This window comes from Trichosurus vulpecula, chromosome 7 (genome assembly GCF_011100635.1).
Source record: "Trichosurus vulpecula isolate mTriVul1 chromosome 7, mTriVul1.pri, whole genome shotgun sequence".
NCBI classification, from domain to species: Eukaryota; Metazoa; Chordata; class Mammalia; order Diprotodontia; family Phalangeridae; genus Trichosurus; species Trichosurus vulpecula.
This window is the reverse complement of record NC_050579.1, coordinates 154,649,526-154,661,709: the sequence shown is the minus strand read 5'-3', so window position 1 is coordinate 154,661,709 and position 12,184 is coordinate 154,649,526. Positions and strand designations below refer to the sequence as shown.

Sequence of the window (12,184 nt, the reverse complement as noted above, 5' to 3'; positions counted from 1 at the left end):
TCTGAAATGCTGAACTTGCTCTGAAATATTACACAATATTTAATACCAGAATGCCATTTCTACTTGAAAAGCAATCTACTGCCCTATGGCCACTCACCATTTATGTGACTTCCGAGACCAAAATATCCTTCCCCCAGCTACCATTTCCTTATGGGTATTGTCTTCCTCATTAGAATGTAATGTGCATCTGTATTTGTATCCTCAGCACCTAGTACAATGACTAACATAGTAGGAGCGTAATAAATACTTATTGAGCGACAGATCCAAGGAACTTTCAAGTGGAACTGGCCTTGGAAAAGCTTAAAATAACAGCAGCAACAACGGCCAGACCCACCAGCCTGTGGATAACACATAAGGGAGGTCAGATGCTTTCCCTGCACTTTGCATTGTCCAGGTTAATCAGCATGAAGGGAAGTGATAATGGGATGCCATCATTCAGCAGCACAACACAGTGTGGGGCATTTGGTATCATTAAAGTAGGACTTACACGGAACACGGTGATCTGGCTCTCCTGGGCCATGGTACTGACAGTTCCACTGAGCATGTAGAGAAGAATCAGGAGGCAGCATCTGTACACATCCTGCGTACCTCTGAGGTCCAACCTGGACAAACTCTCTGGACCTGAGAGGCCTGGGGAAGTCTTGGGGGTAGCACACTGATGTCAGGGGCAGGGGCCTTTCTAGCTGCCTGATACCCAGAACATCCTGAGGCTGGGAGTCATACCCAGTGTCTACTGTGGGCAAATCCAGTGGCCCTCGGTTCCCAGGGAGCTGGTGTCGATGCACATTCCCTTGGCTCCTGCTGGGGGAGTCTGCTGATGCATTAGGTAAACTTTGGTCTGATTTGCCTGAGTCGTGGCCAGTGTCAGGAGAAACTGCTGAAAGCTGAGATCCCCTCGGCTGATTGCGTTTTTCCATAAGTGAAAACGGATGCTCAGGGGGAAGTGCTCCCACCACTGACTCACTGGCAGCTAAGGAACTAGAAGGGAAATCTTTCCCGGGATCTGGGTGTCTCCTCCAGAAGCTGTATTCACACTCCTCCAGTATCTTATTACGCAGACATGTCTCCTGATGTTCTACAAGACTGTAATGGTTTGTGAACTCTTGGGCTTTACTGAAGGAGGAAGGGTTTGCTGGAGGAGTGCCTGCGGCTTCAGGTGGGTATGAACCATTGTGTACCACGCTGGCATCATTTGGACCAGGTGGTTCAAATTCCCCTTCCGTTGAATATTCTGGGAATGGTTTCATCAGCTGACTTGGGTACGGCTCAGATTCATCCACCTCAACAGGAATGCTACGGCTCATTCTAGTTTCTGAAACAAAAAGCAAAGGAAAACGTCTTCAGAATAGAGTGTTTCCTGGATGTCACCATTTCACACAGCTTCAAGATTCATCTTTAATGATCTGCTTAAACTCCAAAAAATCATATCTTTTCTATACCTTTGTATCAGTCAATTAACAAGAATTTATTAAGGGTCTACTATATACCACTGGGGAGACAAAGACGTGAATGAAATAGTCCTTCCTCAAATAGCTTACATAGGATTGTACAAAATATAGCCAACTGATGAATTAGGGAAGGCCTCGAGGAGGAGGTTGTACTTTTGTCTACTGGCTTCATGAATCACTTTGGCAAAAAAAAAAAAAGATTTGTTACCTGATTACTGATCCTCTAGTGATAAGCTTCTGAATACTTAATTCAGTTCAGTCATGTTCAATTCTTTGTGACCCTATTGAGGATTTTCTTGGCAAAGAGACTGGAGTGGTTTGTTGTTCAAGCAGTCATGTCCTACTGTTCCTGACCCCATTCAGGATTTTCTTAGCAAAGATAGTGGAGTGGTTTGCCATTTCCTTCTCCAGCTCATGTTACAGATGAGGAAACTGAGGCAAACAGAGTTAAATGACTTGCCCAGAGTCGCACAGCTAGTAAGAGTCTGAGGTTGGATTTGAATTCAGAAAGATGAGTCTTCCTGGCTCCAGGCCCAGCAATCTATCCATCGTACCACCATTACTGCCCCCTAATTAATAATAATAGCCAACATTATTATTGTACTTCTTATATGACAGGTACTGTGTTAAGTGCTTTACAATTGTTATTCTCATTTGTCCCTCACCAAAAAACCCTGGGAAGTGGGTGCCATTGTTAGCTTCATTGTACAAATGAGTAAACTGAGGCACACAGAGGTTAAGTGACTTGTCCAGAGTTTGCCTCAGTTTTGCTCATCTGTAAAATGAGCTGGAGGAGGAAACAGCAAATCACTTAATACCTCTGCCAAGGAAACCCCAAATGGGGTTAGGAAGAGTCAGATACAACTGAACAGCAACAACAATTGACGAGGCGACATGACATTATTATTATTAGATGCCACCACACCACCTCTTGGGCAGCTGGGTAGATAGAGCGCCAGGCCCCGAGTCAGGAAGTCTCAGCTTCATGAGTTCAAATCCGGCCTCATGCACTTACTAGCTGTGTGACCCTGGGCAAGTCACTTAACCCTGTTTGCTTCAGTTTCCTTATCAGTAAAATGAGCTGGAGAAGGAAATGGCAAACCACTCCAACACCTGTGCCAAGAAGACCCAAAATGTGGTTAGGAAGACTGAACAACAAATACCAACTATTCATGATCTCCTGGCTTCATGGAATGAAAAGCTTTGAAAATATATCTGACTTGCAGATGAAAACTTCGATATGTGTTATATCCTCCTATGAAATGTGAGCCCCATAAGAACAAGGACTATCTTATTTTTGTTTTTGTCCTCCAGAGCCTTGCACAAAGCAAGCACTTAGTAAATGCTTTGTTCACTCGTTCATTCAAGAAATTAAACTCGTGTGATACATATCACCCTGTCACCTTGTCTGCTTCTAAAATTGTCCTGAAGATATTTTCAGGGATCCTACAGAAATGAGCTTACATTCCAACACTTTTATTCAATTATTCAAAAAAGAAAAACAGTTCTTTTAAACACCTATGCCATTAGTCCACAGAACATTTACTATGAAAGAATCAGATGAACATTTAATATAAAAGAATGAGATGAACAGCAGTAATAATTATATATAGCAATTTGAATAGTACTTTAAGATTTATAAAGCACATTATAGAAATCATCTCATCTGATCCTCACAACAACTCCGTGCGATACATGCTATTAATATCCCTGTTTTACTGAGAGGTCTCCGGGAGGTTAAGCCCAGGGTCACAAAGCTAGTGATTGTTGGCGTAGTCTTAAGAACTCAGGATCACTTCCATACCCCAACAAGGGATCAGAGTAGACACTTAATAAAGAATATTTTTAAGGATGTAGTTTCTAAGAAGAGTGTGAAACTAGTGTGCTCAGGGTAACCAAATCTTAACTAATACATGTGTATCCTGAGCAGATGTACTTTGATTTTCAACATAGAAAGTGAATGAGCTTATTAGGTCAGACTCACCTGCAATTGAAGTCATTTTTTCAATTTGAGTAGTGAGCAGATCAAATCTCACAGCACAATCGGTGTTTGGAGTGTTTCACATGTGCTTGGAATCCATAAAGAAAGAAAATCCTAGGGGAGAGGGAGAGAGGGACAGAGGGAGAGAGGAAGAGAGAGAGAAGAGAGAGAGAGAGAGAGAGAGAGAGAGAGAGGGAGAGAGAGAAGGTCATTGTGACATTTGCAATCGTAATAACTTTCTATAGGATATAGCCTATATAAGCTGCTTAATTACTCCTTAATTACTTCAACTGAGGCAGCTGCCACCAGGTGTACTAGGCAATGTCCGTATGGGCAAGCTTAGCTGAAACTCACATAATTTAGCACACAATCTATTCAGTATTACTTTCTCCAAACAAATACAATTCTAAATGCTAGATGTTAGCATATAGGTAGTGAGCTGATCAAGAAGGCAAGTCCAGTCTCTGACACGCTGGATGGATGGGTGACAGAAGACAAGTCACATAACCCATCAGGCAACATTCTAAGACTATAAGCTGAAAAACAATTTCCTGTCTGCATTGGTAGGAGTTCCTCACTTTGATTAAACCACAGATCCAGACCAAAACAAGAAAACAAACGAGCAACACCCCCCCCCCAAAAAAAACCCAACTTGGAACAAGGTATGGTAAATAGTAATCCCTTGGTTAAGTACCATCCTTCACTAGTCTCCAAATGTTATTGACCACAGCTTATTCCTAACCCTGGTTTTACTTCCTAGGACCTGACTGTCACTAGAGCACAAAAACACTGAGTTCATACTTGTGCCATGAATTTTTTGAGGTTTAGGGCTTTAGTGAATATTGGGCATAGTGAGAATGTTTGTTGTTTTGGTCTGCCACTCGTTTCAGAAAGGAGCGAAAAGCTTTTTGTTAAACTGAGTACTCAGATTATTCTAGCTAGCTTATCTCTTGTCCATGCTTCTTTACTGTCAGGATTCCAAAGTCCCTACAGTTTCTTTGACAGTAAAAATATTTTTTCAATTTTTTAACATTTTTATTTGAAGTTTTGAGTTCCAAATTCTATCCCTCCCTCCCCTCCTCCCTTTCTGAGATAGTAAACAATCAGATATAGGTTATACATGTGCAATTATGTAAAACATTTCCATATTAGTCATTTTGTATAAGAAGACTCAAGTAAAAGAAAAAATGAAAGCAAGAAAGTGAAAAATAACATGCTTCAGTTTGTACTCAAACAATATCAGTTCTTTCTCTGGAGGCAGATAGTATGCTTCATCATTAGTCCTTTGGGATTGTCTCAGATCTGTGTATTGCTGAGAGCAGCTAAGTCATTCACAGTTCTTCATCAAATAATATTGTTGTTACTGTATACAATGTTCTCCTGGTTCTGCTCACTTCACTATGCATCAGTTCATGTAAGTCTTTCCAGGCTTTTCTGAAATCAGCCTGCTTGTCATTTCTTATAGCACAATAATATTCCATTTTAATCATATAGCACAGCTTGTTTAGCCATTCCCCAATTGATGGATATCTCTTTGACTTCCAATTCTTAGCCACCGCAAAAAGAATTGCTACAAATATTTTTGTACAGATAGGTCCTTTTCCCTTTTTTGAATGTCTTTGGGATATAGCTCTAGCAGTGGTATTGCTAGATCAAAGGGTATGCACAGGTTTATAGCCCTTTGGGCATAGTTCCAAATTGCTCTCCAGAATGGTTGGATCAAATTCACAACTCTACCAACAGTGCATTAGTGCTATGACAGTAAAATTGACCATCCATATGACTTCTTTGTGCTCTGAGCTCCTGCAGTCTATCTTTCATGACTAACCAAAAAGGAAGAAGGAAAAAAAAAGCCAAAACCTAACAACATGGAGTCATATACATATAACATTTCATTCTAATGAGGAAGAAGTTCTTCTGGTAACCAAAACAATTTTGCTTCTTTTAGCAAAGTTTTTCATTTATATCAAATTGGTTTACATATTAAAAAATTTGTATTTCAACTTTTTACAACCTGATCTATGCCAACCTGTTTCCTAAAAAGAACATAAAATATTGGAACATTTAAATTAGAAATTGACAACCTTTTAAATAGAAAAAAAATGTTAATATTTTATAATTTTGAAAAATCACGTGAGCTTTTTATGTTCTTTTATGTAACTTTTACAAGTGGCCACAATCCTATAATTAAAAATAACTATAAAGATATAACAGCAGCTTTAATATAGCCCATACAGCCAATAAGAGGGAATAGACTCTTGGGTGACAGGGAGGGAGTTTACCTGTAATCTGGAGATTGTTAATTGTCAGCGCTAAAAAGAGACTATGGAGGTACACAGGAAAATGACTTTAAAAAACTCTGCTGAGATACTGAGCAAGTTAATTATCAAGGAGAAAAACTGAAGAGACTTTTCTTTCCTGAGAGAACTGAGTTTAACACATGCTGTGGAACTGATATCCCAAAGAGAATTCTTGAGAAATTGACTTTTATCTTGAGAGCTGAATGGCAGGACAGTGTTTCCAGAACTAAAAAGTAAGCAGTTGCTATTAATGGTTAGAGCTGACTAGGTTGTGATCTTTTATACTGTGATACATTGTTGAAATTTTAAAATATGTCTTTGTATTATAATACATTATATGGCCAGACACGCTGGTGTTTATTTAAGCCTGTGAGACTAGGAGAAAGAAAAAGAAACAGAGACAGACAGAGTGCTTGTTAGAAAAGTGGTTTCTCTGGTTTAATTGGTAGGGGAGGGGGAATCAGAGCAAATTAATTCATGACACAGAGGGAGTATTTCTGTAGATTTATGAGGCAATATCAGAACATATTTCTTGATTGTCTTAGAACCTGGGATGAGAATTAGTAAAGTGTGAGTAAAGTAGCAGATTGAAGGATGAGAGGTTAGTGGGATTGTTGACAAATATAGTCTACCACACAGCTCTTCCAACCCACATAGGTTATATCAGGGGATTGTAGTCATCTAAACTCTGCTACAAATAGAAAGACCAATTAATAAATTCTTGTCATCAGGAGGTTCTTTCTCTAACGCATCTATGTAGTTTTGGAACTGGAAAAAGGACCCTGAAGAGCATATTAGTAAGATGAGTTTGAAAAATAGTATAATTGTCAAATTGGAAGGCAGGTGGAGCCTGACCCTTAGGGGATGAGGGATGAGACAGGGAAGAATGAGGGTTGAAGGAGAAGAAAAGAATAGCAAGGAAACCATGATAGACAGAAATGCCTAATGTAGGACACAACTGAGGAGATGACAAAATGGGGCAGCCCACGGTGGGCTTCTGTTCTTTAGGTGATAGTGGGCTGAAGAAGGAAGAACATGAGAGCTGTAGACCTGAGCTCTACTTCTCTCCAAAGCTGGCATGTTTGTGTTTATCATCTGTAAAGTGTTTGTGCATTAAGATGAGTCAACTCGCAAAGTCCTTTATTAGCTTTAACTAAGAGTCTCATGTGGGTCTCAACCTGTCATTTGCCTATCTTTGGAATAGATGAAGTTATATGATGGGCTCCTCACAGTCAGTAAGGACTGTGCCTTGGTGCATCTTTTTATCTCCCCACCCATTCCAGTGCCTTGCGTGTAGGAGGGAGTAACAAATCTTTGTTGAATCAAATTGAATATCGTGGCTTCGGCCCATCTACCTAATTAAACACATTTCAGACAATCTAGTAACGGTGGAGGAGGGGAAAAGGGAAAGTAAATTGCAGCTTAAAAGAGGAAGATGGGGAAGAATGATAATAGTGGCTAGCCATTTATATAGTACTTCGAAGTTTGCAAAGCACTTTCCATATATTATCTCATTTGGTCCTCACAACAACCCTGTATGGTAGTGCTATCATTATCCCCATTTTACAGGAGAAAAAACTGAGGCAAAGAGGACAAGTGACTTGGCTCAGGATCACACAGCTTACTAGCTAGTATCTGTGCTAGAATTTGAACTCAGGTCTTCCTGATTCTTTGTCTAGTATTCTAACCATTATACCTCCTAGCTGCCTGAGGAAAAATATTAAGTGTCTAAAACAAAAAGGGAGGTTGAAAAATAGATGGCTGAAGTATTTAAAATCAGATTTGAAAAGAAGGAATGAAAAGAAAGATAATTGACAGGAGAATAAATAATGAGAAATAGTGTGTAATGAGGGGTGAATCTATGCATAAGGTAAATATAAGAATGTGCTATGCTTTATTTTAAAAATGAGGCTGGGAATTTAAAGGTTTTAATTTTTGTCAGTTATCAAGTTGTCTGTCCTACCTTAAGTGCTAACATAGTAAATAGAACCTATGTTCAGAGCCACAATTAGGGTAGAGTGACTGGGGCTTCCTTCTGGGGTAATCCCACTGTCACCATATCAACCTTGCACCAAGCAACCACTCTGTCCCTCACCTGGTCCTGAATTACTACCCTGAGGGACTTCCTCTTGGGACCCGAATTTCCCCACTATCACGTTTTCCTTCTGGGTTTTGGCTGGAGATAAGGTATTTGGCTGTGCTGTGGGACATGAACTAGACTTCCGTGGGACAGGCTACCTCCTCTCCCAATGTAACTGTTCCTGACCAGGGCACACTATCCTCTGCACCTTCTGTCAGATTGCCAAGGCCTAGGGTCCTACCCAATATTAGAAGAGGTGCTGTAATGTACCCACTGGGGTGGGATCCTATAGCCTAGAGAACTTCTCCCTGTTCCATCCTCTGGCAGCTTCCCAAGCAATAGTGCCTCAGGTTATCATGGGCAAATATGGTGGGAGGGGGTGTCTCTGTCCCCAGAGAGCCCTGTATCCTGAGATCCAAGTTCTCTTCCCACATCTGAGTTTGCTCCAGATACCAGAATGCCTAGTTACATCTCCACCTTTGTTTATTCATATTGCGTCCTTCCCTAAAACACTATATTCTTTGCAATGAGGACCATGTTCCTGCATATTATTCTGTAGGGCAGTGTTCTCCAAACTTTTTTAAAAAGTCACACACCACATAAAGATTTTTCAAGTATATTGCTCCCAATATGTCTATTTATTTATGTATGTATAAATAATAGACATATACATGTTTCTGAGTTCATTTTATTTCAGTATTGGTTTTGATGTCTGTCACAGCTGAAAAAAAGATACCTGCTAAAGATATGTAGATACAAATGGAAGAAGTCCATTGTTGGCCACTCTTATGATATCGTGAAGCTCATTTTAAAATCCTATTCATCAGTTATACAAAAGATTTCATTAGAATATAGCTAGTAAACTTCCATATTCCCTTATTGCAATTAGTTATTCTAACAAAATTCATCCCAAAGTGTTGCCTTTGTAAGTCTTTAACAAATGGCTTCAAAATCTACTGAAATTCTTTATTTGAAAGATTTTTTTAAAGGTTAGAAAATTGTATTTCTAAGTTTTAAAGTATGAGGATATGAGCTATTTTATAGGTGACACACTTCAGTTTTGGCAACAAAAAAAATTACATGATGATGGAAATATTTCCAAACATCTGTTTTCAAAATGCTCTATTCATAGCATGTTTCTTCTAAAAGGCAGTTTCTTTCTCATTCGTTGTTAAAAGCAACCTTTGTCTTATATCATATATATATATATATGTACATATATACACACATATATATGTTTAAGTGTATATATATATACATATATATACATACACAGATATATGTATATACATATATATGGAACTAACTCAAATATATAACATCAAAGCCATATCCCAATGGATAAGTGATAAAAAGGATATGAGTAAACAGCTCTCAAAAGAAGAAACGCAAACTATTAACAACCATATGAGAGGCTCCTCTAAATCACTAATAACAAGAGGAATTCAAATCAAAACAATTCTGAGGTTTCAACTTATACCCAGCAGGTTGGCAAAGATGACAAAAGGTAGGGATATCAATGTATGAGGGGTTGTAGGGAGACAGGCAGGTATACTAATACGTTGTTGTTGGAACTGTGAAATGGGCCAACCATTCTAGAAAGCAGTTTGAAATTATGCTGACAGTGACGACGGTGTCCACTTGCCTTTGTTGCAGAGATAGAAGTGATAGATACACAATCCTGAAGAGGTCAGAGATGGAAGGACCAAGCTATACCATATAGTGTCATTCGTATAGTAGCAGAGAGAACTTCAAACAAAGCAAATGTCCATCAGTTGTCATTCAGTTGTTTCAGTCGTGTCCGACTCTTTGTGTCCCCATCTGGGGTTTTCTTGGCAAAGATACTGGAATGGTTTGCTGTTTTCTTCCCCCAGCTCATTTTACAGATGAGGAAACTGAGGCAAACAGGGTTAAGTGACTTGCCCAGGGTCACACAGCTAGTAAGTGTCTGAGGCCAGATTTGAACTCAGGAAGATGAGTCCTCCTGACTCCACCGTGCCACCTGGCCAAGTTCATTGGAATCATGTATGAAATGAGCATGAAGGATATAAAGAGGGATGGGAAGACATATAAACTGATGCAAGTGAAGTAGATAGAAGTAAGAATAGAACATATACAACTACAACAATGTAAATGGAAGAAAGAACAGCAGTAAATCAAAGCTAAATATCCAATGCTGGCTCTGAAGAAGAGATGGGAGAATGTATCTCCTCTGCTTCTTTACAGAAGTATGTGACTATGGCTGTAGAACACTATATACACTATTGGACTTGACTGATATATTGGCTGGTTTCTTGGAACTGCTTCTTTTTTAAAATTCTTTGTTGTAAGGGATGACTTTCTGGATGGGGAAGGGGAAGAGACCTATTGGGAAATGAAGCCAATGTAAAAACAAGAAATACCAATGAAACAATTAAATGTCATCTTTACCTCAAAGGGACAGATTAAGTGTGTTTACCTTTGTGAAAATATCTGCTAGGTAGCATGCTACTCAGGTCTCCTCATCATAATAACACAAGGCAGAAAATTTGAAACACTTTTTTCTGTTTTGGGGGGTTTTTATGTAGAAGAAAGAAGCATAGCATTTTAAAGTTTGACAGCTTTTAAAGTAGGATATAATCAATGAGCCTGCATGCTGCTTTGTGGGGTAAAGCCTTTTGGAGGTTACTTTTTGTTTGTTTCAATAGCACTTGCCAGATAAATATTTCATCCTGAAATATTTATATTTTTTCCAATTCTTAAGTCTAGAACTCTACAAAAAAATTTTTTTTACAGAGTATTGCATATCTCTTCTTATCATAGCTATTTTTAGATATTCATCTTATTCTTTCTACGACTAGTTTCATGTCTTTGAGAATTAGCCTGTTTGTAGATGTTAAAACCAAGCAGGTGAATCTCAAATACTCAAATTGATTTGTGATTTCATCAATTTGAAATTGACCATCCATTTAATCATGAATCAGTAAGCATTATGTGCCTCGTATGTGCCAGGTAGTGTACTAAGTGCTGGGTATACAAAAATAAGAGTGAAACAAACCAAAATGTACTAAATTAATAAAAAATAATTTGGAGAGGGAAAGCACTGTTGTATAAGAGGATCAGGAAAGATTTAAAGTAAAAGGTGAATGGAGTCTTGAAGGAAATAAGAGTTTTTAAGGCAGAAAAGAGGAGGTAGGACATTCCAGGCATGAAAGATAGCTAATGCAAAAAGCATTTAAGATAGGAGCTAGAGTGTCAGATACATAGAACAGCTAAAAGGCCATTTTGGCTGGACAGAAAAGTGCTGGGAGGGGAGTAATGTTTAATAAGGCTAGAGAGGAGGGTTAGACCCAGGTTGTGAAGAGCTTTAAATGCCAAATAGAGGAGTTTATATTTGATTCTAGAGGCACAGGAAGCTGCTGGGTTTTACTGATTAGGGGACCAGTGGTGGGCAGACCTGCACTTTGGAAAATCACTGGCAGCTGTGTAGAGAATGGATTGGAGAGGCTCGATTTAGGGGTAGCAATTAGAAAGTTATTGCAGTGGTCTAGATGAAAGGTGATGTAGGCCTGAATTAGCAGGGCGATTGGGTAAAGTAGAGAACAGGAGAGATATGAGAGATGTTGTGGAGGTAAAAGCAATCAGATTTGGCAACTAATTGGGTATATAGGGATGAATGGAAGGGGGAAGTCAGAGTTAGAACCAAGGTCATAAACCTAAGTGACTGGAAGGATGGTGGTACCTCAATGGAACCAGGAAAATTGGAAAGAGGGGAGGATGTAGGGGAGAAAGGTACCAAGAGCTTCTGTGCAAATAACAACCCATCTGTTTCTGCTCATCTTGTACAACTCTGGCCCACTGAAAAGAAAAGGAGTGATGATCCTTTTCCTTCCTTGCCCCTGCCTTAGAGCCCAGAGACTTTGAGAGGGCCATGGCTACTGTAACCATGAGGTGATCCGAGGGTTCAAGTATCAGTGTGCTGGAGGAAAAGGGGGATTTCTCCCAATGGTACCTATACGGTAACCCTGGATGCCTTGGTCACAGTTAGGTTATAATTGCCTAAGGGGGCTGATGCCTAGGCAGAACAGGAAGGGTCAGGATCTTGGACACTGTATGGAGACCAGCAGTGGGAAGAGCATAAGGGGTCAGTGTGGGAGAGTAGTAACTAGGTAATAACAGGTGAAAGGAGTGATACCCTTTGTGTTGGAGATAAGCCCAGTGATTGGCTCTTCCAGGGAGGATAGAATGTCGTAGATCTTTCTTCTCTCACGCACACCTCCAAGAGTTACCCAGTGGCGCCTTAGCTTTCTATGTATTGTCTGACAGTGGAGCACAGCTATGCGGGTCTAGCACATATAGAGTATATTAAAATATTAAATAATTATAGACTCACAGA

The 12,184-nt window shown here is 39.5% G+C and overlaps 1 protein-coding gene across 1 annotated transcript in view; it reads right to left on the bottom strand.

The window, feature by feature from the left end:
* Positions 1-12,184, bottom strand: part of TRAF3IP2 (TRAF3 interacting protein 2) — a 65,537-nt gene that overhangs the window by 37,484 nt on the left and 15,869 nt on the right. Inside the window, exons 2-3 of the mRNA XM_036766547.1 lie at positions 3,433-3,543; positions 488-1,312 (exon numbers count right to left, since the gene is read on the bottom strand). Coding sequence (XP_036622442.1) covers positions 488-1,312; positions 3,433-3,448 — 841 coding nt within the window. The 5' untranslated portion in view covers positions 3,449-3,543. The remainder of the gene's footprint in view (positions 1-487; positions 1,313-3,432; positions 3,544-12,184) is intronic.